Here is a 26,193-nt window from a genome sequence, read left to right as displayed (position 1 = left end):
GACAACGAAGCCGACGGCAGAGGGACTTCATCTCCCGGCGTGCCCCGCGGCGGGCGCTGGGCCGGAGCCGGAGCCCGAACGGCGCGGCCTGGAAGAGGCCGGAGCCCAGGGGAGGCGGCGGCAGAGGCAGCGGCGGGGGCAGCCCAGGCAGCCCGAGCCCCGCGGCCTGGGCCTGCGCTCGGCGCCATGAGCGGCGGCGGGCCTTCGGGAGGCGGCCCTGGGGGCTCGGGCCGGGCGCGGACCAGCTCGTTCGCGGAGCCAGGCGGCGGAGGCGGAGGCGGTGGCGGCGGCCCCGGGGGCTCGGCCTCCGGCCCAGGAGGCACTGCCGGCGGGAAGGCGTCAGTCGGGGCTATGGGTGGGGGCGTGGGAGCCTCGAGCTCCGGGGGTGGCCCCAGCGGCAGCGGCGGAGGAGGCAGCGGTGGCCCCGGCGCGGGCACTAGCTTCCCGCCGCCCGGAGTGAAGCTGGGCCGTGAGTACTTAGGGGCGCCCTATGGGGTGGTGATCTGGGTTTCTCAAGCGCATCAAACGGCGATCAGATTCTTTCATGTACCCAGATAGAAGCTCGAGGTCACCGTGCTGCTTCAAGCCGGGATCTGAGCAGCTTTCTGTCTCTCAGATAAAGGAGTTTGGGGGTTACCATCACTTGGAGTTTAGATTCAGAATTACCAACACCCGAGAAACAGAGGTCACTGGTCCTATTCTTCCAGTTATCAAGGTCTCGAGTACTTGACAACGTTGCCATCACAGGAGAATAGGATCAGAGGTCATAGTTACTTGCCAATGGTGATCTAGGATTGTTGTCCCCTAAGAGACAAGAATATGATTGTTGTCACTGTCCTGTTTGAAAAGGTGGCCATTAATTTCCTTTCCATCAAAAATGGGGGTTTGAATTGGATATCCTTTAGAAGCACCAATTCAGGATTATTAATGTTTCCACAGAACAGGGCCAGGTTTAAACCATAAGGCCTGACATTACCATCTAACCCATTGAAAACGTGTAGACTTGTAGTCAGTCCTCAATGATGGCAGTAAATAATCACTGTTGTTTATAAATAAGAACAGATTGGGAATAAACATGGGCTTCTAATAAAGCTCATTGTCAGTTTTCTTTTAAAACAAGGCAAGAGAGCAAGGTTCTTTAGCAAAAATGGAATGGGGGGTCTACAGGTCACACCTTTTGTAAAATATGGTTTTGAAGTGGCTGGTACTGGCTCTGAAAAAAATAAATAGCCATGTGGGATTATTTTTCAAAATATTCCTCACTGCCCCCCTAGCAAATTGAATTTGTTGATAAGTTTCCTAAAGGGAGTTGGGTCCCTAAGAGTGGCACCTAGGTTTGCTGCTACTCAGAGACAGGGAACTGGAAATGAAAACTTTCCTCCAAAGGCATCAGGCTGGAATATACCTTCAGCAGTTGTGGAGATTAGCTGCTCCATTCTCAGGCTAGGTACTGCTCTGGAGTACACAGGCCAGGCCAGTGCCCATAACAATGCACAGTAGTTGGTAAGCGTAACAGACTCGTAACAGACCCCTAACCCTCCAGTTCCTACCCCCAAGTGAGGGTCAGGGCAATGGCTCTTCCGACCATCTCATTTATGTTACTTAGGAGCTCTGCCAGGAAGGATTTAGAAGTTAGTGCTCTCTGGCTGTGAGGATTGGCAGTGTTTTCCTGAAGAAGAAACACTCCATAATTTCTGCTCCTTTGTGTAGAAGATGGTACCTTGTACCTGCCCTCCAGAAGGGAAAGAAGGCTGGGGAGCCTGGTGTGGCTGGACTCTACACTTGGGGTGTTGGTACCCCCCCACCCCAAGGGATTTCACTGATGTTGGCTAGAAGTAGAAATTTGTAGGTGCTTTACCTACCAATGGAAGATAAGTTTGAATGTTGGTATCCTGCTGTAGGAAAGGTAGAATTTAGGGTTTCTTGGAGGAGGCTCTAAGAACATAGCCTTTCCCCATTCTTAGGCATTGAACCCAAGGTATTGGCCTTATGTGTGCCAGACAGTTTATTCTACCACGGAATAATCACTGTCCTGTCCGTACAGTGAACGGAACAGCTTCCCCTCCCTGGGCTGTGGTGGCTAGAGAGGAAAGATCAGTGGATTGCATTCCTTTTGTTCCTTAGGTGACAGCGGGAAGGTGACCACAGTGGTAGCCACTCTAGGCCAAGGCCCTGAGCGTTCCCAAGAGGTGGCTTACACTGACATCAAAGTGATTGGTAATGGCTCATTCGGAGTAGTGTACCAGGCACGGCTGGCAGAGACGAGGGAACTGGTGGCCATCAAGAAGGTTCTTCAGGACAAAAGGTTCAAGGTAGCTTGGGTAGACTGGAGGTTTGGGCACTGGGAGTGACTGCTGAGTGTGCCCAGCAATAGAGTTGGAGCCTGGAATTTCATGTTCTCAATATTATTTATTAATGTGTGCATATGTATGATATCTGTATGTAAGTGTGGCTGGCATGTGTGTGCCATAGTCTATATGTGGAGGTCAGGGGCACCTGTTAGAAATTGGTTCTTCTTCCACTGTGGAATTCAGGGACTGAACTCAGAACTTCAAGCTCACACGGCAAGCACATTTATATACTGAAGCATCTCACCAGCTTGAGCCTGGGATTTCATTGGGACTTAAGCATGGGCCCAAGGAGAGGGGAAGGCAGAGAATGAATGGGGGAAGAGGAGAGGATATGTACTCCAGAACAGCTGAGAGCTAGTGTTTCCTGGGCATTTCCTCAGTGTAAGTGCTTGACAGGCAAGGTTCTAATTTAATTTACCTGAAGAGTCTGTGAGAGCGGGCAGCTACTGCTGCCACTTCTGTTCTAAGTCAGCAGAAATGAAGCTGCATAGTAAGGCCCCATTAGGAGCAAGCTCCGCCCTGTTTGACTCTCAAGTCTTCCCTAACCCTTTGGTCACATCTCTTCCAGAAGAGAAAGTTTGGTAAGGCTGATGCTGGCAGCTCTGAAGGTGGTGCAGAATGGAGTCCAGCCCTTAAGGTGCTCACTAAGCCACGTGTCTTGGTGCAGGGCTGTCTCTGGAGGGAAGCGTGCTCTGTAAGCTAGTGGAGGCCTAGGGAACCTTAGAGAGAGGAGGAGAGAGAGAGGGAAGTGGAGGGATCCATGGTGATTGGAGAACTGTGCCAGACCAGATGGGGCAACTGGACCAGGGCCTGGGCTGTGGGTGCTCTTGCGCAGGAAGAACTCTGGGGTGTCAGACATTGGTGGAGCTGAGCTGCAGAACTGAGGGATCTGGGGAAGAGTCCTGAGGCCCTAGAGGATTGGACATTGGAAAGAGTTCCTGGTATGGAGTAGAAGTTGAGATTGGAAGTCTAGAGTCTCAGATCTAAACTAGAGCTGTGAGTCCCCTGTACTCACAGGGAGTCTGGGGAACGTGACGGGTCAGGGCGATCCAGGCAGCCGCTGTCTGTCTACTGCTGCCTGTGCCAGTGTTGGATGGTAATGTCTGTGTGGTCTGATTTCTTTAGTTTTGGTAGTATGTGGGATTGAACCAGAGGTTTGCTCATGCCGTGTGAGTGCTATACCAACTGAGCTAGCTAGATCCCTAGCACTCTGAATTTTTGAGACACAGTTATACTAAGTTGTCCAGGCTGTCCTTGAACTCAAAATCCTCCTGCCTTAGCCTTCAGAGTGGCAGAGACTACAGACCAGCACCTCCAGGCCCAGCTTCAGCAAATTTTATAAGAGATGCTGAGGATTTGCTTTATGAAGGAAGTAATTGGCCTTTACATGTCTCCAGTAGTCAGAGGATTTCTAAAAAGGAGGTTGAAGTAATAAACACACTGGTGGCCCTGGATCCATAGACCTGCAGCTTCCATATTGGGGGTAGGGGCCAGGATAAAGAAATACCCCCATCTTCTGCCTCCCACAAGCCTTGGAGCCTTGAGTTTGGGACATGAAACTATTCTATTAGCAGAAATAGGTGTAGGGTGGAGGTGAGGATACTGGGGGGAGGGGGAGGTAGGGGATTGGATGAATTGAAACTCTCCCTTTTTCCTTAAGAACCGAGAACTGCAGATTATGCGTAAGCTGGACCACTGCAATATCGTGAGGCTGCGGTACTTTTTCTACTCCAGTGGGGAGAAGGTGAGACGCTGGGAATCTGAGGTGTGTAGCCTTCCACACTGTGATGTATCCACTCTCCTGCCTGCCTTTCCCGGAAGGTCCTCTGTGTCCCTCACTGTTCTCTGCACACTTTCTTTCTTCCCTAAAAATGCCTCACACCTCTCCTTTGTTCTCCAGAAAGATGAGCTGTATTTAAATCTGGTGCTGGAATATGTGCCCGAGACGGTGTACCGAGTGGCCCGTCACTTTACTAAGGCCAAGTTGATCACCCCTATCATCTATGTCAAGGTAGGCAGGCAGGCTGCTGGAGCACAGGCCCACAAAGCCAGGGGCTCTGGGCCCACCTGTCTGTGGGTTGGTCTTCGGAGGCTTATGTTCCCTATCCTTAGTTCTGTAGATTGCAGATGGGTTTGGCTAATAAGCCCAGGGGAGGGAAAAGGAAATGCTCCACACAGTAGGACCATTGTTATTGAAGTGGATGGGAAAGCATAGAGTGGCAGTAAAGATGTGCCAGAAGAGCCAGCAGACCTCTCTCCCCGTGTCACCTCTCTGTGGCTTCAGCACCTTACACCTTGGTGAGCTGACACTGATGTGGTTGCTGCTGCTTACATGCTGGGAAGGGAGTTCTCCAGTCGTGAGGGCCATGCTGTGGCTGTTCCTCTGCTCAGCCAAGTGCAGAGCAGTCCCAGAGACAGAGCTGAGATCCCGGCCTTGCCTTTGAAGAGCAGTTTGGCTGGGCATGGTGGCGCACATCTTTTGTCTCAGCACTCAGGATGCAGAGACAGGAAGATCTCTTTGAGTTCAAGGCCATCTTGGTCTACATAGTAAGCTCCAGGATAGCCAGGACTACACAGAGAGACCGTGTCTTTAAAACAGAAGCGCCGTGTTTGGTGAGGTTACAGGCACCATCAAAGAAAATGACAAAGCTGAGGAGCTGCTGCTATGTAGAGAGCCACTGTGTGCTGGAAACTGAGAGCCCTACATGACTGGCCTGGGGGTGAGAAAGGAAGGAGTGCTGGGAGAGGAGTAGTATCATGCAGGCACAGGAGGAGGGGTCCTGGAAGCTGGTAGAATATGTACTTCAGGTACTGGTGCAGGCCCAGGAGACTCAGGAGCCTAACTCCAAGGTCCTGGCTGCATGTAGTAGTGCATGTTTGTAATCCCAGCAGTAGGGAGCCTAATGCAGGAGGATTTCAAGTTCAGGGCCAGCTTGGAATCCAGTCTGTCACCCTGTTTTGAAAGAAAAAAAAACCCAGAAAGGTTCCAAGGTTAAAGGTGTTTGCTGCTAAGCTTGAGGACCAATTCCTGGGACACAAATGATGAGCCCGCACCAGACCTGATTGCCACTTGTGGTCTGTAGCATGTGTAACTCCTTTCCCTCCAGAGGCAGTCATATACACCAGAATGTTAAACAAATTAAAAACAAATCAACTGAAAACCTTGGTCAGTAGGAGTGAGGAAAGCAGGAAATGAAGCTGGAGAAGGCCTGTGCATGGGAGCTGCTGTCAGTGAGGGCGGCTGAGGGCTGAGGCCCTCTAGAGCTGGCAGTTCTGGTGAGAGGGGAAGCAGAGTGTGTGGCCCACAGCCTGTGTTACAGCAAGACCTTCTGGTGTCAGTCATCATCATCATAGGCGTAACAAGTAGTTCCTCATGTGGGGACCAGGCCCAGTGTCAGCCATCCTCAAGCTTTAGAAACTGGGGCCTATCTTCCTAAGTCCAAGGGTTTACAACAGTACAAGAGCTGAGGTCTTGGGGCAGCCAGCAGGGACAGTGGCATAATGAGGGCCAACAGTGTGCTCTGTGGGAAGTAGGGCTGGAGTTGAGTTGTGCCTTGCCTGTCCTAGGTGTACATGTACCAGCTCTTCCGGAGCTTGGCCTACATCCACTCCCAAGGTGTGTGTCACCGTGACATCAAGCCCCAGAATTTGCTTGTGGACCCTGACACTGCTGTTCTCAAGCTCTGCGACTTTGGCAGGTAGGTCTGCCATGCAGCCTGTGGAGTGCCTGAAGGGTGAAAGAACCTCGAGCTTCCTTTCGTGCTTAACCCTGCCCATCTCTTCCCACAGTGCAAAGCAGTTAGTTCGGGGGGAGCCCAACGTGTCCTACATCTGTTCTCGGTACTACCGTGCTCCAGAGCTCATCTTTGGGGCCACAGATTACACCTCATCCATCGGTCAGTTAGGGGAGGGACCCTGGGGAGGGACGGGCTTGGTGATTAGGGCCTACTGCTGTTCCCAGGCTGAGGCGGCTGCTGCTGCTGCTAGCAGCTTCCCAGGGGCTGACAGGGCTGGGATTTCAAGTGTGACTTGGCTCCAGAGCCTACCTGCACTTAAAAACTCCCAGTCAGCCTCTGTTCTCAGTTGGAGGAAGGGGGTGGCAGGAACCAGAACTGTCGCTGTAAGGGTAGGGCCTGCTCCCAGTCAGGGCCTGTCTTTTTCTGTTTCTGAGCATGGCATTACCTTCTTCCAGCTTGGGGGGAAGGCTGAGATGAGAGCATGTACATGAGAAGGAGGGGTTGAAGGAGAATGTCAGACTGACGGGCTGATGAGGTCCTCAGGTGGGAACTTGTACCAGTGCAGGGCAAGACACAGAGCAGGGAGGGGTGAGTAGGCAGTTGAGGATGGAAAGCTTTCTTGTGGCTCAGAGCACACAGGTGCCAGTGGGCAGGGCCAGGCCTTGTGCTCGTCTAGAGAAGTAAAGGTTCAAAGGATTCTTTGGGATCACTCATTACGGAGGGCATGAGGGCCACCGTAAGTGCACCTGGACTGGAGAGCACAGCTTGAGACACTTGCTGCTGCAGTGCCTCTGGAGATAGCCACGAGGAACAGTGTTGGTAAAGGAGTCTCCTGGTAGCTTCGGCTGTCTAGTGCTTACCTCTACTCTTCCCCTTCAGATGTGTGGTCAGCGGGCTGTGTACTGGCTGAGCTACTTCTTGGCCAGCCCATCTTCCCTGGGGACAGTGGGGTGGACCAGCTTGTGGAGATCATCAAGGTGAGGACGGGGGCGGGGGCAGAGCCAGGGGAAGCAGGGGTGGGCCTGAGGAAAGGGGCTTTGTCTCAAACCCTCACTTTCCTTTACAGGTACTAGGAACGCCAACCAGGGAACAAATCCGAGAGATGAACCCTAACTATACAGAGTTCAAGTTCCCCCAGATCAAAGCTCACCCCTGGACAAAGGTAGGGGCAGAAATGTGGACTTGCACAGCATGGCTGAAGAGTGGGTCTCCTTGGAGACCAACTGCTCTGAGGACCCGGCTTAAAAATCATGGTTTGCAGAGTTGGAGAGATGGCTCAGTGGTTAAGAGCACATGTTACTCTTACACAGAATCTGTGTTCAATTTCCAGCACTCACATGGCGGCTCACAACCACCTGTAAGTCCAGTTCCAGGGGATCCTTACAGGCATGCATGTGGTTAACACAAATGTGCACAGGCAGAACAGTCACACACATTAAGTAAACAGATCAAAAAAACAAAAACAAAAATAAATCACGGTGGGGGTAGTTTCTGAAGTTATCCAAGGGAGGCAGTCAACATTTTGTTATTGTGAAGTTTATAGAATTTTAAAAGTTGAGAACTCATGGGTAAATACAAGATTCCCATTTATATGGTAGCAAGTATGCACCAGGAGTCACAAATCATGGACCCTGAGCCAGCGCCCATCTCATTGTTTGTCTCCTTACCAGGGAGGTGGGTGTTTGGGAAGCAGGCTGCCACGGGAGGGCACAGGACACGGGTGTTATAGCACCTCTCACCCTCTGAATTAACCCACAGGTGTTCAAATCTCGGACACCGCCTGAGGCCATTGCACTCTGCTCTAGCCTGCTGGAGTACACGCCATCCTCAAGGCTCTCCCCACTAGAGGCCTGTGCCCACAGCTTCTTTGATGAACTGCGGAGTCTTGGAACCCAGCTCCCCAACAACCGCCCGCTTCCCCCCCTGTTCAACTTCAGTCCTGGTGGTAAGTATAGCCTGGGGCCAGCGGAGAGGCTGGGTGTTGAACAGGACTGGGGAGCTGAGCGGGTACAAGATGGCCCGGGGCTCAGCCAGGTATCTCTACCTAAGAGTCTGGTGGCTAAAGTCTCTGTCACCTGGCATTGCCAGTAACTGCGTCCTTGTTTGTGCCCTATCCTAACCCTAACTGGCTTTCCATAAGCCTTACCTCTCCTCTACTAAGCATGTCAATTCCTGTCTCTAGAACTGTCCATCCAACCATCTCTCAATGCCATTCTCATCCCTCCTCACTTGAGGTCCCCAGCAGGCCCTGCTGCCCTCACCTCGTCCTCACAAGGTAAGCTGGGGAACGTGTGTGCTGAGGGTCAGGGGAGGGTTGTCCTTGGCTTCTAACATTCCCTGTGGGTTTTGAGTTGTTGACATCTGACGGCACAGACGGCAACCAGCTTTGTAGGGCAGTATTGCCCACATTTGTGTTTAAATGCCAACTGGAAGACCAAACATTTCTTTGGTCTGAACAAATAAACAAAAAGTTTCCCACATTTGAAGATTGGGCCATTCTGGGTAAAAACCCAGATTTCCTGTTTCTTAGGGGGAAGAAGATCAGGCTTGGCAGCTACAGGTCTGCCTTTCTCCTGACAGAACAGTGTCCAGCTGCCCCCTTTCTTCCATGGAGCCTGGCTCCTTGGTGTAAGCCACTTTAGTGTCAGGCTGGCCCTTTGGCAACTGAGATTGTAACCCTGAACCCAGAGTGACAGCTGTCAACTTCTTGCATAGCATTTTGAAGCAAGTTATTCTCTTGTGGGTGTGGGGTGTGATGCAAAAGCCAACTGTCCCCCCTTCCCTCTCCTTCCTTCAGCTTTAACTGAGACTCAGACTGGCCCAGACTGGCAGGCACCTGATGCCACAGCTTCCCTCACTAACTCTTCCTGAGGGCCCCACCGACTACCCCTCCACGTCCATCTGGGAAGGCCCAATGGGGCTGGGAAGGGGGCCATAGCCCATCAAGCTCCTGCCCTGGCTGGGCCCCTAGACTAGAGGGCAGAGGTAAATGAACTACCCCAGCATCGAGGCCTCCCTCACCAGCCTCACCTTTGTGGTGGGCTTTTTAAAGAGGATTTTAACTGTTTGTGGGGGAGGGAAGAGAAGGAAGGACGGGGTTTGGGGGTATGAGGACCTTCTACCCCTTTGGTCCCTTCCCCTCCCCCAGGCTACCACTCCTTCCCCCCTCTCTCATGTCCCTTGTAAATAGAACCAGCCCAGCCCATCTCCTCTTCCCTTTCCTGGCCCCCTGGGTGTAAATAGATTGTTATAATTTTTTTCTTAAAGAAAACGTCGATTCACACCATCCAACCTGCCCTCCCCCTCAGCTGTACCCCCTCTTGTCCTCTGCTCCCAAGGCTTCCTCCCTCTCCCCATCCTGGAAGGAGGGGAGTAGGGAGAGCCCCTGGTGTCTTAGTTTCCACAGTAAGGTTTGCCTGTGTACAGACCTCCGTTCAATAAATTATTGGCATGAAACCCTTCTTCCTGTCTGGCTGCCTGTTTCCACAAAGTGAAGGGTTCAGGGTTTGGAATGAGTTCCACTTCAGGCTGGGGGACACTGAGAGGCCAGAAACCCCTGTGTCACTTAATGCTTGTCCACCATAGACGTGGATCCTGTCCCATTTCCTGGCGCAAACTCTCTGTTAACAAAGGAAAGGATGAGCATCCTGGGTGATCAGTGAGACCCTGGATGATGAGTCTCAGACAGAATGTCTAATTGCCTGTAGACTCAGTGGGATGGGTCTGTATGCGGACAGGCAGATTCCCAAGGCATATAAGGTGCCCTGTCTGAAGCATGGTACCCACCTGCTTCACTTCTCTTAGGGGTATTGGCAAGCGGCAACCTTGGGAAGGTTGAGGTTGAGAGTTTAGCTCTTCCCTCCCTCTCCTCCCCCACTCTGGTTTTGAGCTAGTCTTCCAGTTTAGCTCAGGCCTGCCTGGAACTCAAGATCATCTTGCCTTACAATCCCAACAAATACTGTGATTACAGGCTTGTGCCACTCTGCCTGGCTCTTTCCCTTGACTTTTAAAATATGCTGGAGCCAGATGGTGGGACCATGGGCAGAAAGAAATGGTATCTCTACATGGTGCCAAGCAGTGAGTGGGTAGGATGTTCCAGGAAGAGAGGGGACCTGGGAGGGAGCAACTTTGGATCCTCCTGATGGATTCTACTGATGCAGAAAAAGTAATTTTGGAACATATCCTTGAGGGGAGTCCAAGATTCTGGGCCCTGGTAGATGCTTGTATCAGCCCCAGGAGTTCCTTTCTGCTCTGCAGGACTGATCTCATCTTTCTTTCATTCAAACCAGTTAGGAAGCAGGGTGAGCATGGCTGCTCTGGGTCAAGGGATGGACCAGGTGTTTTTTGTGGACACTGAGGGGTCAGGTCTTCCTCAGAACAATAGAGATGGGCCTAAGAATTGCATTCCCATCTCACAGTACCTCTACCCAGCCTGAGACCCTGGGCATTCTCTGGGCTGTCTCCTTACTTGTACAACCAGGATGGTACACAGGTCCATTTCAGGCCTAAGGGACATTAAGTGTCCTGCCTGATACTGCCGAGCAGTACTGCAGTGTAACTGGCTGGCCTGCCTGAAAGATTATTTTCCTCTTGTTCTAGAAGATTCCTACTTTTACTTCAGGAACTGGTGCCACTAGGAAGTCTGTTCTCAGTTCCATTGTCCCTGCACATCCCCACTCAGCCCAGGAATCCTTAGACCTGACTCTCCTTTAGCCTGCAGCATCACGGTGTGTGAGGGAAGCCTTGGGCACACAGGCTGAATGAGCCATAGGCAGCACTGTCTATATAGGGGCAAATGTCTGTATAGCTGTCTGTACTTCAGTCAGTTGCCCCTGCTGGGCTGAGTATGCCTGAGTGTGGAGCTATGACTGCTTCATTCCTGGGTCCTCAATGTCACCCTGGCTGGGCTGAGTACTGGGGTCACCTACAGATTTCTTTTCATACTGTCAAAACTGAAATGAAGCAAGCCCCATGAAACTAAGTGCCTTCCTATACTGGGTAGAGCTAAGTCCCAACACCCCAAGTCCTGGGAGGGTAGGTAGGGGTGGGAGTTATAAGCAGAAGACCTGAAGAGGTATATGGGAGTGTCTGGCACAGGCCTGGCATATGGCTGGTGCTCAATAAAGGTTACCTGACGTTGCTGAGCACCGGGTGATGCCGTGCAAAGAGCCTTGGCAAACCCCAGTCTGCAGTGCAGTTGTAGGGACTGAGACATCACATCACTTCTCAGAGCTTCAGTTTCACCTTGGGCAGGGAAAGGTGACAGGAGAAACCCTGAGGAGTCAGCAGTTAGAAGAGGCCAGCAGGGTGGACCCTGACATGTGGGTGCCAGATTGGCTTGCCAGGAGGGGTGCCTAGAGTCAAGCTTGTAAGCAAACCCCTTTTCTCATTTCTCTCGCACCATGTCACACAAAGGTCGTGTCCAACTGCAACAGTCCGCTCGCCTCACTGGCCCCCAGTGCTGCCTGGCAGAGCTGCAGTGTGTCCTCCAGTGCCAGCGGCTGGGATGTCTCGATGATGGCGATGGTCTCCCCAAGCTCTGTGCACATGATAGTCTGCTGAGGTTCAGGGGGTGGGGGTGGGACCGGAGAGGGTGATCTGGGAGGCTGTAGTGTCAAACTCCTTGCTCGGGCGTGGACCCTCTGATGCAGCCGAAGGCCTGCCATGGCACGGAACCAGCGGCCGCAGGCCCCACAGTAGTAGGGGCTCTTGTTGTAGAGACCGGTGATGGGAAGGCGAGGGGCGCGCGCAAAGGCCACAGGTCGAAGGTGTAGCCGCCGGTGCTGCTGCAGGTTGGAGCTCTGTGTAAAGCGCTTGCCACAGTCCAGGCATTGGTAGGGACGCACTCCTGTGTGGGTCAGCTGGTGGCGGCTGAGGTTGGCTAAAGAAGCAAAGGTCTTGCCGCAGGAGTGACACTGGAAGGGCCTCTCGCCTGTGTGTGTCCGCAGGTGGTTGCGCACGTGGACGAGCTTTTTAAAGCCCTTGCCACAGACCCCACACCTGTGTCGGCGTTCAGGGGGGCCATGCACGGCCCGCCGGTGCCTGGAGAGTCTGGAGGCTGAGGCGAAGGACTTGGGGCACTGTGGACAGGGCAGCTGGGCGGGTGGGGGTGGGGGTGGGGGTGTGGGCTCAGCTGGAGCTGGGGAGACAGTGGCTACCCTGGTGGGGGTTCCACTTTTCCCCGTGTGAGTTCGTCGATGGTACAGGAACTTGGTCATGTTGCTGAAGGTCTTGCCGCAACGACAGCGGTGCAGTGGGTTGGCAGTATGGGCCCGCCGATGGGCCACCAGTGTGAGCTCAGTGCCAAAGCCACGGCCACAGTCCACACAGAGATAGCGGGCTTCCCCACGGTGCAGCTGCTGGTGCTGCTCCAGAGAGGCTGCCTTCTTGAAGACCTTGGAGCAGGTGGTACACTCATGGGTACCACCCACGTGGGCCCGGCCATGAGCCACCAGCCGGTTGGCTGAGCTGAAGCTGCGCTGACACTGGCTACAGTGGAAGGCGTGGGTTGCTGATGCTGGGCCATGAGATGCCCTTCGGTGTTTGCGGCGTGCCCCTAAAGAGGTACAGTGCTGGGAACAATCCCCACAGCTCTGAGCCGGGTCAGCTGTGGACTTGTCACCTCTCGTGCCATCAGCAGTGAGCTCTGTGGATGCTTCCTCCTCATCGGTCTCTTCATCATCATCTTCATCCTCCTCCTCCCCCTCTTCCTCATCTTCTTCCTCCTCTTCTAACCCATTGTGCTCTTCTTTCTCCAGGGAGTCAAAGTGGGTGCCCTGATGCTCCAAGAACTCCTCAGGGGTGGCACAGAGGGTGGAACACTCGGGGCACTCGTAGGGCTCCATCTTGACTTCTGGTGGTGGGGATGGGGGTGTTGGGGGAGGCAAAGGAGGTGGCGGCTCTGCTGCAATGGAAAGGTGCTGAGTTTTGCGATGAGCTACCCACAGCTCAGGTGAGGGGAAGAGCTCCTGACAGTCTCCACACTGGTACTGGATCTGGCTTGCAGACTCCTGCAGGTGGACATCCTGGTGGGCCAGGAGCTCGCTGGGAGAGAGGATGAGCTGGCTGCATTCACCACACTGGAAAGGTCCCCCTCCAGCGCTAGGCACTAGCTCAGGCTCCAGGCCTGTGTCCTGGGTCAGCGTCTCCTCCTCTGACATGGTGAGCAGGTGCTGTTCCTGGTGGGCGAGGACCTCCTCCAGGGTGTTGTAGAGGCTGCCACACTCAGAGCACATGAACTGGTGGTGTTGGAAGAAGAGGGACGAGGCAAGGGCCTCCCCAGAGGTCATCTCCGTCACTGCTGTTGCCATCTCTGCCAGCTCTCCTGACAAGGCGGTTGAAATTTCCACTGCTCCTGGTGATTGTGTTGGTATCTCAGCTGCCTCTGCCACCATCTCTGCCATTATGGAGAAGGCAGTGCCTGGAGAAAGAAGGGCAGAAGCCAATGGCACACCAGGAACCCAAGGGGAGTGTGGAATGTCTCAGGTGTTCCCTAGCTCATTCCATTACTCACCAGTCTGTCAATCAAGTTGTAGTCCAAGGTTTTTGCCTCAGCCTCTCATGGTCCCATGTCTCTGAGCCTGTCGTAGCCACTATAGTCAGGTATCTGCAAGAGAGCATGGACACCCTACAGCCTGGCCTCTAATTCTGTCCTCTCTCAGAAGCCCAGTGACACCCTTTCTAAGAACACACACACACACACACACACATTCTTTCCCTCTCTGTCTCTCCCCCCCACCCCTGTCTCTGACTCTGTCTCTCTTCCTCTCTGCCCCCCCCCCATCTCTCTCTCTGCTTTCTGGCCCCTCAGCCTTCACCCATGCAAGTTCCTCTCTGTGGAACACCTTTACTGTATTCCCACAACAAAGCATTTAAGGGAACAGTGGGAACTGGACTTCCCTCAGCTTGAATCTGAGCTCTCCCACTTTACCTCCTCTCTTGGGATCAGTTTTCTCACCCGTAAAATGGAACTAAAGTCAGACTGACCACAAGGCCTATGGCAGGCCAGGTACTTGGTTAACAGACACCAATGCTTGGGTTTGTATGCAGCTTAGGCTGGCCTCAAACTCACTGTATGATAGAGGGTAGCTTTAGAGCGATCCTGCCTCAGCCTCCCCAGCAGTGGGATTCTGTGTGTGCACTTCCACGCTTAGCACCAGGGATACAAACCCCTCCAACCTGCCAGTCCATGTCCTAAGCTCTTAGTCTCAACCTAATCCAACCGCTTTCACACAACAGGAGCCTGTAGTCCATGTCACGAGCCCTCCTTAAGCCTTCTGCTCCAAGCCCTACATTTTAGGGAGACTTTATTTTTATTTTATTACACCTTTCTTTTATGGGGGGTGTGGGGGAAAGCATGTGTATAAAGGTAAGATAACAACTTACAGGATCTGGTTCTCCCACCATGGGGGTTTTGGGATCAAACTCAGGTCATCAGGCTCAGTGCCAGTTGCCTTTACCCACTGAGCCACCCTATAGCCCCCCCTTTTTTGTTTGTTTATGTTACTGTGTGCCTGCATGCATGAGTACACATCATGGCATACATGTTATCATATAGAGGATGACTTTATGGAGTTCAGAGTCCATTCTTTCCTCCCAGTATTGTGTAGGTTCTGAGGACTGAACTGGGATCATCAGGGCTCCATGGCACGCACCTTTACCTTCTGGGCCAGCAAGATGGCCTGGTTTTTTTGTCGTTGTTTGAGACAGATTTTTCTCTGTATAACCCTGGCTGTCCTGGAACTCAGATCTGTAGACCAGGTTGGCCTTGAACTCACAGAGATCCACCTGCCTCTGCCTCCCAGGAGCTGGGGTTAAAAGTTGTGTGCCACCACTGCCCGGCTGGTTCTGTTTTGGGGACAGAGTCTATGTACAAAGACTGGCCTTGACCTCAGCATGTACGTGGCAAAGTCTGGTTCTCAGTCTTCTTTCCTCTGCCTCCTGAGTGCCAATGGCCACCTTCCTTCCCTCTTTACCTCTGCTCATGCCGGGAGCATGGACACTTTAGCTGGTAGCCCTGGCATACAGGCTGCTCATGTACTGCTCCCAGAGGGCAGGGATTTTAGCTTCTTCACCACCGAGGTGTTTCCAGGACCAAGAAAGATGCCCAGCACATAGTAGATACACAGACGCATTGAGTGACTAGCTAAGGCTCCCTATAGAAGTGATGTCCTGGGACCTTAACCATCCCTGTGCATAGTGCACACTACACGTCTACCCATTTTATGCATTTCCATGACACACTGCCCAGTATAAGGCCCTGTTTTTAGTTGATGACCCAATAAACCATCGGCAAATAAATGACTTGCTAAATGCTCAGGAACCAAACTTTCCTTATCTACCAATTCCAAATACCCCATTAAGTGGGTTTTGTTTTGAAGCATCTCATCATGTAGCCCTGGCCTATCTAGAACTCACTATGTAGGGCAGACTGGCTTCTGCCTCCCCAGTGCTGACATTGAAAGCATGCGCCACTACACCTGGCTCGTCATTAAGTCTGAACCATTCCATAAAGCATTTTCCTAGAAACAATCAAATGGGCTGAGGGTGGGGGAGGTTAGCATTCTGCCTTGGTTACAGCCCCACTGACAAGACAACTCCCCCGGCTTGGATCAGAACATGCTACATGGCTTATAGCAGATAAGGAGTAGATGCACAAACTTTACAAAGTTTGTGATGCAGAGGACCCAATCCACCATGTGTTCACTGACTCTCATCCAACATAATCCTTCCAAAACTCATTTAACATGCACACAATCCTAATAATACTGTCTTCCGCCAGGAAGTGGTGGCGCACACCTTTAATCCCAGCACTTGGGAGGCAGAGGCAGGCGGATTTCTGAGTTGGAGGCCAGCCTGGTCTACAGAGTGAGTTCCAGGACAGCCAGGGATACACAGAGAAACCCTGTCCTGAAAAACAAACTAACTAACACTGTCTTTCTAGAAAGAAGCACAGGTATCCCGAAATGGGCACTTTTCCACCTGCGTTCCTTTTCCCCCCAATCCTACACCGAGTCAGGGGTAGGTGGAATTCAGCTCTGTATACGGAAAGTAGATCTATCTAAGCACCTCCACCAGGGGCCTGAAAGTTCAACTTTCCCGCTACACTGATTTTTTTCTCCTACCAGATCCCTCTGCTCTGCAGCTTGAGAGCCCCCCTGCAGGGGTGGGGTGTGCAGGCGAGATCAAGCTGAGGCCAGCACACAGCAGGGGCTCCACCGACGCCTCTAGGGCACACAGGAAGGAGCTGTCGATCATCTCGCGCTGCTCCAGCCCCAAGCGCAGGCCCCAAGGCTCTCCGACCCTTAGCATACCCTCCCCTCTTCCTCCACTCTCTCCCTACATCCAGCGCTCTCTTCCCCGCCCGCCCTGCGGCGCCCTCACCCATCTCCCTTACCTCCAAGCAGCCCCTGCCGCTCTTGACACAGACCCTCCACTCCAGGAGTGTGGGACCCTTCACTATCCACGCCTCCCATTGGGCGGTGCTCTCAGACGAGGCAGCCAATCAGAGCTGGTAGCGCAGGGCACGCGCCCTCGCGCCTGCGCGTTGAGAGTCAGGCGGGGCTCCGCGAGTTTCTCCACGCAGACACCAGTGCCCTGTAGGCGGTGTCCAGGGCCAGGAGAGGCGCCTGCGCAGTTCTCCGGGGCCGCTCCTTCCCTGCTGTTTGAAAATTCAGCGGAGAAAGTGTGCATCCTTATAGAGTGAAGTCACGTAAATGAACCTTGGCGGTGCGAGACCTTGACAGGTATTATCTCGTGGCAGAAGAGACTGAATGTTTCTGACAGCGTAACTAAAAAGCCAGACATATTTGTCTTTTTGTTTTTTGTTTTTTAGGTTTTTCGAGACAGGGTTTCTCTGTGTATCCCTGGCTGTCCTGGAACTCATTCTGTAGACCAGGCTGGCCTCGAACTCAGAAATCCGCTTGCCTCTGCCTCCCAAGTGCTGGGATTAAAGGCGTGCGCCACCACCGCCCGGCAGCCAGACACATTTGTACTTTTCCTGGGCTGCCTTAGTTTTTGCTTACATGCAAAGTGGACTGGAATCACACCCCCCTGAAAGGCTTTTGAAGGCATTGGATTTTGTCATCCATGTAAAAAGTATTCAGCTCGGGGCCTGGTACTATAACCCGTCCCACATAGAAGCTTTTCTGTTTATAAATACCTTTCCCTTCCTCCCATTCTTTGTCTGATTCATTGATATTCACACAGAGGGCACATACCGTGGACTCCACCGCCGTCCGTTTCATAGGTGGAAAAGCTAGGGCCTAGGAAAGGGAAAAAACTAGCCAGCATTGAGCCAGAGTCTCCCGCACAGGTCTCCCGCCCCTTAGGGAGATTCCGGGGGGTGGAAACCAGTCCTAGAAGAGATCTGTCTTAGGCACGTGCTGTCCCTGACCTTGAGTCACCTAAGTGGGGAGGAGGAGCGACCGTCACGCTCAGGGCCTCATGTAGGGGACATGAAGACGCCCTAGCATCCACTATTGTGACAGGATTGCTCTCATAGGTGCAGGTTAGGGGAGCATCAGGGTGACTCCGAGACTCAAGAGGGCACAGAAGCGACTGTAGAAAGGCTGTTCTAACCGTGGGTGTCTATGATAGGAGGTGCTGACGGACGTCTTCGGAATGTTCACACAGGGGTGGCGAGGTCTATTGCGATTTGGGAAGAGGCGTCATTCTGCTGTTTGCGACTGGAGAATTTATCAATTGGGGCTGGGAGCTGTATGAGAAAGAATTTCCATATAGAATCTGAGACAGCAGAGTTGAGTTGTAGGTTCCTGGTTGCCACCTACAACTGTATAACAAGTCCTGATTATGAGCCTTGTGCGCTACTGGGAGTCAGGACCCTCGTGACTGATTTACTTTGCCCAGGCAGCCGGTGGCGCTGGTCATGTGGGTGTCTAGGTCGTGATCAGGAGGAAGATGTAGTCTGTGGGATGAGTAATTCCACCAGGTCGTGTCATAGGATTCAGGGGACACACAGCCGAGCCTTAAACCACCATCAAAAGCAAGATACAGCGAGGCTTTGCTCCTGCGCAAGCGCAGCACGGGTGAGTCCGGACGCTTGGGTTAGGGGCGGATCGGGAGTCCTGGGAGGGGTGGGGCTTGGAGGTCTCAATCTGCGCTTGCGCCGTAGGGGCGTGGCGATCGCACCTGCGCGAGTTGGGCGAAAGAGGAGGAGCGAGGTGACGCAGGCGTAATAATAGAGAAGGTGCCAGAAAGATCCAAAACAAGTGGCTGCGGCCGTCGCCCAGAAGTCATCGGACGCTGGAATCTGGTGAGGATCAGAGAGACCTAAAGGAGACTGGTGGAGGGTGGCTGGAACCACTTGGGTGCTGGGGTGAGGGCAGGACCGATCGCCCTTTCCGCGAGAGGGGTCAGGTTCAGACAGGACCACCTGCGTGGCGCTCAGGGTTGTCTTGGTCGGTCCCACTTGCAAGGAACCGAGGGTCACTTTTGAAAGGTATCACTTGGGTGGGATGTTGGAGCTAGCTGGAAGGTACTAGTGGACAGAACCCAAGGGCTGCGTCCGGACATTTGCCATCCAAAGTCACCGGGCAGTGGACAAGGTGCCTTGCAGTGGGCCATTTAGCTCTTTCTAGCTGATCGCCTAGGTCAGTCGGTGGCAAGTTCGGAACGTACCACCCATAGAGGGACGTCTGGGCTTGGCCCTCCGGACTGGTCTGTGGACCGGTGGGGTCTAGCGTCTCGGCCTGTTACTATGGGATCTCGGGCGATACCATTCCTGTCCGTGGGAGGGAGAGAAGCTGAGACCGTTGAGGGTGTCGGGGCGACTATGCCCGGAGACACCTCGCGGGGCCCACGCGCTGGCCTCTGTGGGCTCTGGACCACTGTGTCGCTGACCACGACCTCCTCCCCGCCGTGTGGGTTCTAGGCCCTGGTTCTGAGCTTGTTCCGCACCCCTCCCCTGGGAATGGCGTTGTCCGGGTCGACCCCGGCCCCGAGCTGGGAGGAGGATGAGTGTTTGGATTACTACGGCATGCTGTCGCTTCACCGTATGTTCGAGGTAGTGGGCGGGCAGCTGACCGAGTGCGAACTGGAGCTCCTGGCCTTCCTGCTGGATGAGGCCCCCGGCGCCCCCGGCGGCCTGGCCCGCGCCCGCAGCGGCCTGGAGCTGCTTCTGGAGCTGGAACGCCGCGGGCAGTGCGACGAGAGCAACCTGCGGCTGCTGAGCCAACTCCTGCGCGTGCTCGCCCGTCACGACCTACTGCCACATCTGGCGCGCAAGCGGCGCCGGCCAGGTAGGGTTTGAATAGGAGGTTGCAGAAACACCTTGCTCCCTCTGGGCCCCTGTAGTGCCCTGATAAGGATTCCAGTCTCCCCTGTTTCACAGAGAGAAACTCAAAAGTGAGAGGGCATGGCTTAGGTAGGAGTGAGCTTGTGGGATTCGGCCATATCAGTAATGATTGTAGCCACTGTTTGTGGAACTTTTTATGCCAGGCAGAGGTAAACCTTTCATATGATAGGTTTCATAGGAACTGTCACCTGCCAGCCCTCCCCCGCCCCCAGGGAAAACAACAGGTTCAGTGAGGATGAGTACCTTGCTGCTTGTGAGGCCACAGGGAAGTTACAGCCAAGATGTCAACTCCATGAAACTTGCACGAGTGGAGGAGTTAATTAATAGTAAATAAGGAACTTAGCTTTAGATATGGTTCTAGACTGAGAGAGATAGAGTACCCCAGAATGAGGGGAGGTAACCTAAAATTGGGTAACAATGAAGGAATACTTTCCTAAGAAGATGGCATTTGAAATGGGGTGGGGGACATGAAAACGTGTCACACGCATAACATATGCAGCAAGGCGTCAAACCTGCCTGGCCTGTCTCCAGGGTTGAAGTCCTTGATTCTGGGGTACAAAGGGAGGAGCTGGGAAGGATCAGGTACCAGGAGCCTGTCTGTAGGTAGGCTCTTGGGCTCTTTCTTGAGAGATAAGAGTGCAGAGTTTGGGAAGTGGGGAATTATGAGCTTTCCTGTCCCATATAAGCCTGTGGGGTTTGTGTAAGCAGATGTGTAAGCACCTCCAGGCTGTCAGATTTTGGAAAAATACTGTCTTGAGTGTCACACTCTAGAAGCAGAGAGTCCTATTTATTATATATCATGGGGCTCCAGAGTGAGCTAGAGATGGGGCAAGGGCTATTGCGGGGACCTGGGCTACTGAAAGAGTAACCTTGGCAGCTGGAGCTGTTGGCATGAGGTGGACCGCCCCATGAGTACTCTGTCCTGGGAGGCCTTTGAGCGACCTCTGGGCGGGAGGTGCTGGAGGAGGTGTGGTATTTGGGTGTGACCTCTGAGCAACTGGGTCAGGCATCCTGTGGTCCAGTCATTCTTCCTAGGATGCTGGGCTGGGAGGTAAGGAAGCTGAGAGAGCTTCTTCCGTTCCCTTTCCCCAGTGTCCCCTGAGCGGTACAGCCGTGGCAGTTCCAGCTCTTCTTCCAAGAGGACCGAGGACAGTTGCCAGGGTCAGCGACAGGCGAGCAGTTCTTCTGATCCTCCTCAGAGTCAGTGGGACACAGGTGAGTCTAGACTGTGACTAACCTCCTACATCCTGGTCCATCAAGGAAATGGCCTGAAGGGGTTATATTTTGCAGTGTGCCTTGTGTTTATTATTACTATCGGAGGAAGAAGAAGCGTGTGTCCTGAAGTAACAAGGTTGTGTCACAGGGACTCACTCAGATAGCATCATGTTATGGCCCGTGACCCAGCAGTCATGGCTGAATATATTCCAGAGGCTTATTTTATGATGAGTGCCTTTAATTTGCTAAATTATTGAATTCTAGTCAGTGTATACATACATGCACATCTCTGATTTTTATTATGTAAAACTTCAAATATCCAGAGAAGTTAAAAGATAGTACCAAGGGGCTGGAGAGATGGCTTGGTGGTTATGGGCACGGACTGTTCTTTCAGAGGTCAAGGGTTCAATTCCCAGCACCCGCATGGCGATTCACAACTGTCTATATCTGTATGGGATCCAATTGCCTCTTCTGGTATGAAGACAGACATGCAGACAAAACACACATATACACAATATAAATAAATAAAGCTTAAAAAAAATAAAATAGTACAGAGGATGCCTTCACTTGGATGGCTAACATTCTGTGATGTGTGTGTGTGTGTGTGTGTGTGTGTGTGTAATTCGGAGGTTTTTATTGAATTGGTAGTAGATTACAGATATCGTTAGACCTGTCTCTGAATTAGCCAGCATAACATGAGGATAAGTTTCTTCCTAAGAAAATGGATATTATATTAGTTCTCTGATCTCTTCATGGTCCATTTTCTGGTCTCTTAAGATCTGTGAGGTTTCAGAGTCTGTTTATATTGTTTGTTGTGTATGCAGTTTAAAAATAATAATTATTATTTTGATGTGGAGTCTTACTCTGCAGCTGGCCTGGAACTCACTTTGTACCCCAGACCCACCTCTAACTTTAAAGCAGGGGCTCTCAACCTGTGGATTGAGACCCCTTCATAGGGGTGACCTAAGACGGCTGGAAAACACAGGCATTTCCATTACGTAACATAACAGCAGTAAAATTGCAGTTAGGAATTTGCACCTAAAGTAGTTCTATGGTTGGGGTCACCACAGCATGAGGAATCGTCTTAGAGGGTCTCAGCGTTAGGAACCTTGAAACCCACTGACCTCGAGGTAATCCTCCGACTCCCTCCCTCCAGTATTGGAGTTAGAGATGTGAGCTCCTGCGCCCAACTGGTGTTCAGTAACCAGAGGTTACCTCTGTAACCTCTATAGTGTGGCAGCTTCTTTCTTGACAGACAGACAGACAGACCCACCTTCCTCCCTCTCTGTGTGGGACGGGGCCTCCTGTACACTGATTGCCTCTATACCACCAAACCACAACCGTGTGTGCAGGCCTCCTCCCCAGCCCATAGTCTTCTGGTTTTGACCACCCTATATGGCTGACCAGTGTGTGCAACCTTCTGCCTGTTTCTGGTTGTCACATGATGGTGTCACATGATGGTGTCCCATCTCTTGTCCTTCCCTCTCACTCTCTGGTCCCCTCTCAGCATCCAGATAGCTACCATAAGCACCTTGCCTGTGCTGAAGTTTTCACCACGAATAGGGCAGCGCTTATGGTCACATTGGCCAGATTTATATATACCTTGGGAAGAGACTTCTCTAGAGTGTGTGCAGGAGTATGTGGTGGGCTTACATGTGTGCATGTGCGTGTAGGTCCACATTCATGTATGCAAGGCTAGAAATTGACACCAGGTATTTTCCTAATTCACTCTGTTTACTGAGACAGGGTCTCTGGCTGAACCTGGAGCTTTCTAATAAGGTTAGTCCAGCTGGCCAGCTTGCCCTGGGGGAGCCCCAGTCTCTGCCTCCCCAGCATGGAATTCCAACTGGGCCTCCGTACCTGCTTCACAGGCATGTGCTGCTTGGCCAGTAGCTTTCCTGCTATGCTTAGTGGTGTATAAGAAAATGCTTTTTAGGGTGCTTTGCACCCAGTTGTTCCTCCAGGGCATTTAGCATCCTTTTGTGAACCCTGCCTGGACTATTTGCCATATTGATGTTTGTAACTCATTTGTTTGTATGGTAGCTTTTTTAAAACTTAAAACAGGTTCTCAGAGTATCATTAAGTAGCCCTGGCTGGCCAGAAACTCTTGAGATCCACCTGTCTCTGCCTCCCAAGTGCTGGAATTAAAGGTGTGAGTCACCCCACCCCCACCCCTTTGTTTTTATCTGGTAGGTGGAGTTCTTTCCAGCTTGTCTCCCCTCCCTTCTTTACTTCCAAGTATAACTGTGTAGCTACTTACTATTTACTTTGTAAATAGTCAAGTAGTCATTCTTCCCAAGGTTTGGACTTTCGGACATGTGTGCCTCACTCATTGCCTGCTTTGTGCTATAAGATGTTCCAGGGTGTCCAGGACTCACCTTGCACTAATCACCCCCAAAGTCATCTGCTTATCAAGGATCCTGGCTTCTGTTAGAGACCTCAGTCTTAGACACCAACTATCTGTCTCGGGTGTGGAGGACCCCAGCTTCTCTTGGCTGGATGGGAAATCAGATGCCTGCTTTTCAGAGAAAGTTCTCACGAGCTAGGTTTGATGCCTTGGGCCTACAGTCCCTTGGGCACTCAGGAGGTTGAGGCTTTACTCTTAAGTATGTGTGTGTTTGGGTTTATATACTTAAGTGCTCATCCCTAGGGAATCCAGAAGGAAGTGTCAGATCCACACTCCCCATCTTTCCCAAGAGCTGAAGTTACTCATGGTTGGACCACCTCAGGTGGGCATGCTGGGAACTGAACTCGGGTTTAGCTCAAGAGCAATGTGCAGGCTAACTGCTGAGCCATAGCCTACCCCTTGACTGTTTTCTGTTAAAGTGAAAGCTGTTGATTCTGCGATAGATTTACTTCCTTTGTTTTATCACAGCAGTGAGGCAACACCACATTTTATCTGTAGGGGCTCATTTGTTCCTAATGTATTCTTTCAGGCTTTGCAACACAAGTGACATGTAAGGAGTGTTCTGGAGTGTTCCGATTTCCTCTCCTGTACTGTTGCAAACTATATTTTGTTACACTTTTTCTTCCAGTTTTTGTAAATTTTTCCAGCTCTGCTTTCCTTTAAAATCTTACTACTGGTGTGTGTGTGTCTGTGTGTGTCTGTGTGTGTGTGTCTTTGGGGTGGGGAGAGCACATGCTCTCACAGGAGAATGTGTTGGGGATGTTTTATGGCATACATATGGAAGTCAGAGGACAACTTTGTGGATTGGATTCTCTTTCTGGCTTTATGTGCTTCTGGGACTCGAGTCACAGGGTTGAGCAGCAAGCTCCTGTACCCACTGAGCCAACTTTACTTTTCTTTTTACCTTAGTTTGGTTCTAAGGCAGGGTTTTGTTATGTAGTCCATACTAGCCTGGAAATCGTTGATTTTCCTGATTTGCCTTGTGTGTGTGTGTGTGTGTGTGTGTGTGTGTGAGTGTGTGTGTGTGTGAGTGTGAGAACCTTTGAGACAGGGTCTTAAAGCTTGCCTGAAACTAACTATGTAGCCCATACTTGCCTTGAACTCACAGACATCCATCTGCCTCTGCCTCAAGTGCTGAGGTTAAAGACGTGCGCCAGCCACTGGTATGCATTTGTTCTTGTTCTTTGGTTAAATGCAGCCAAGTTTACAGTCACAATGTTCTAAGGCAGTGGTTCTCAGCCTTCCTAGAGCTTCGACCCTTTAATAGGGTTTCTCCTGTTGTAGTGACTCCCAACCATAAAAATTACAACTTTGCAACTGTAATTTTGCTACTGTTATGGATCGTAATGTGGAATCTATGTTTTCAGATGGTCTTAGGTGACCCCTAGGAAAGGGTGGTTTGACATGTGATGGTTGAGAACCCCTGTTCTAAGGTACCTGCCCTACTTCCTTCATCAGAATCCAGGTGGTACCAGTCATGTGGGCAGAGTTCATTTGTGCCGTTTGATTTTATCCTTTGCTTCCCTTCAGTTTGTGTTGTACATGACGGAGAGCCGAAAGCACCATAATAGCCAGTCTCAGTTCTTTCAGGGCCTCCAGCAAAAGTGACAAATGTTCGGAGAGCTCAGGTTTCCTCTCTTAGGCAAAGTGTTGCAAACTGTACACTTATTTTGTCTCCAAGGCTCTTCTGTAGTTCGGTTCTAAGGCAAGGTTGCTGTGTAGAGCAGCCTGACCTGCAGTTGCTTGCTTCTTTCTCCCTCCCCTTAGTTAGCCTCCCGAGTGTCGAGAATGCAGGCGTGTGGGACTACGCCTGGCTCCTGCTTTGTGTTACTGGGTTCAACAACTTACCACGGAAATCATTTCTCCTTGGTAGACTGTTGCATTCTTTTTTTGTTTGTTTGTTTTGTTTGTTTGTTGTTGTTGTTGGTGGTGGTGGTGGTGGTGGTGTTTTGTTTTGTTGGTTTTTCAAGACAGGGTTTCTCCGTATAGCCCTGGCTGTCCTGGAACTCACTCTGTAGACCAGGCTGGCCTTGAACTCAGGAATCTGCCTGCCTCTGCCTCCCAGACTGTTGCATTCTTATTTTGTTGATTTTATCTTAAAAAATAAAACAAAACAAAAGAAAAACACTGGTTTGTGTGTACAGAGCTATGGTACATCTCAGAGATCAAATGCAGGTCCATAGACCTGGTAGTAAGTTCCTTTACCCACTGAGCCATTTATATTGAGTGTATATATGGAGGGGGGAATTGAATGAACCATGTTAGATAATCTACCATATCCTCAGCCTCTATTTTGGGGGTAGGGTGGGGATATGGAGTTAAGGCAGGATCTCTGAGAGTTGGTCTGGCCTGAACTTCCTTATCTTCCTGCCTGTACCCCAAGTGCTGAGATTACAGGTGTGTGTCACCATACCCTCCCTGGCGTGATTCTAGATGGCAGTTGTCAAGCCTGTCTCTTGTTGTGAATGTGTTGGCATCTTCTAGGGTCAGACCTACAAGGATGTACTATGTGTACATAGAGGTGGTGTATGTACCCCTCTTTTAAAAGTCCCCCCAAAGGCTCACTGCACTAAGCCTCCTTCTCACTAGCACCCCACCTTGGCATTCTTCCTTCCTGGTCCTGAGCTGCTGCTGCTTTGTCTTCCAGGCTCCCCGCCAACCAAGCGGCAGCGTAGGTGTCGGGGCCGCCCTAGCAGTGGTGCCCGGCAGCGGCGGAGAGTGGGTCTGGCAGCCTCGCAGCAGCAACAGGAGCTGGGCAGGCCCTCCTCAGAAGGCAAGGTGACCTGTGGTAAGTACCTGTGGGACTTGGGAATGCTGTAAAGTGCCCATGGTGGGCTGTGGGGCTGGAGGGTGAGCCACACCACATTCGTCTGGGGTGTGGCATGGTGGGGAGGTAGGCACTCTGTGCCATTTGATGGAGAGTCAGATCTCTGTCTCCCCCCCCCCCCCCCCCCCCCCCCCCCCCCCACACACACACACGCTTCTTGTGCAACCTTTGCTGACATAGTGTAGGGTATGGAGGGAAGAGAAGCAAGGACTCCAGACTGCCCAGTTAGGTCTTAGCCTTGGCTTTTGTTCTTTTTTTTTGGTTTTTGTTTATAAGATTTATTTATTGATTATATGTAAGTACACTGTAGCTGTCTTCAGACACACCAGAAGAGGGCGTCA

The 26,193-nt window shown here is 51.9% G+C and overlaps 3 protein-coding genes across 10 annotated transcripts in view; 2 read left to right on the top strand and 1 right to left on the bottom strand.

Moving 5' to 3' along the window:
- Positions 1–9,548, top strand: Gsk3a (glycogen synthase kinase 3 alpha). Of its 2 annotated transcripts, none has more exons than XM_031385743.1 (11): positions 1–469; positions 2,125–2,312; positions 4,012–4,095; positions 4,252–4,362; positions 5,919–6,049; positions 6,141–6,247; positions 6,968–7,065; positions 7,155–7,250; positions 7,847–8,033; positions 8,271–8,363; positions 8,886–9,548. In XM_031385743.1, the coding sequence occupies exons 1-11, from the start codon at positions 187–189 to the stop codon at positions 8,957–8,959; spliced, it is 1,452 nt and encodes a 483-aa protein (XP_031241603.1). In that variant the 5' UTR covers positions 1–186; the 3' UTR covers positions 8,960–9,548. The 2 variants fall into 2 exon arrangements, with proteins under 2 accessions (XP_031241603.1, XP_031241602.1); XM_031385742.1 differs by having other exon boundaries at positions 21–469; positions 4,012–4,116.
- On the bottom strand, positions 7,609–17,802 carry Znf526 (zinc finger protein 526). 4 transcript variants are annotated; one of them, XM_031385734.1, is made up of 5 exons: positions 17,669–17,802; positions 17,308–17,352; positions 16,485–16,878; positions 13,602–13,694; positions 7,609–13,508 (listed from the first exon to the last, which is right to left on the bottom strand). In XM_031385734.1, the coding sequence occupies exon 5, from the start codon at positions 13,489–13,491 to the stop codon at positions 11,494–11,496; it is 1,998 nt and encodes a 665-aa protein (XP_031241594.1). In that variant the 5' UTR covers positions 13,492–13,508; positions 13,602–13,694; positions 16,485–16,878; positions 17,308–17,352; positions 17,669–17,802; the 3' UTR covers positions 7,609–11,493. The 4 variants fall into 4 exon arrangements, with proteins under 4 accessions (XP_031241594.1, XP_031241595.1, XP_031241598.1 ...); XM_031385735.1 differs by having other exon boundaries at positions 16,485–16,748; XM_031385738.1 differs by lacking the exon at positions 16,485–16,878.
- The window catches only part of Dedd2 (death effector domain containing 2), an 18,342-nt gene continuing 8,827 nt past the window's right edge, over positions 16,679–26,193 (top strand). For 2 of the 4 annotated variants that reach the window (XR_004122940.1, XM_031385739.1), the window contains exons 1-5: positions 17,514–18,135; positions 18,222–18,362; positions 18,981–19,347; positions 20,496–20,618; positions 25,673–25,813. Coding sequence is in view for 3 of the 4 variants with exons in the window: in XM_031385739.1 (XP_031241599.1) it covers positions 17,680–18,135; positions 18,222–18,362; positions 18,981–19,347; positions 20,496–20,618; positions 25,673–25,813 (1,228 nt within the window). In the remaining variant the exon portion in view is untranslated. Of the gene's footprint in view, positions 16,834–17,513; positions 18,136–18,221; positions 18,363–18,980; positions 19,348–20,495; positions 20,619–25,672; positions 25,814–26,193 lie in introns of those variants that run through there. The other 2 variants (XM_031385741.1, XM_031385740.1) reach the window with 2 other exon arrangements.

This window comes from Mastomys coucha, unplaced genomic scaffold (genome assembly GCF_008632895.1).
Source record: "Mastomys coucha isolate ucsf_1 unplaced genomic scaffold, UCSF_Mcou_1 pScaffold21, whole genome shotgun sequence".
Taxonomy (NCBI): domain Eukaryota; kingdom Metazoa; phylum Chordata; class Mammalia; order Rodentia; family Muridae; genus Mastomys; species Mastomys coucha.
This window is presented reverse-complemented; position numbering and strand designations above follow the sequence as displayed.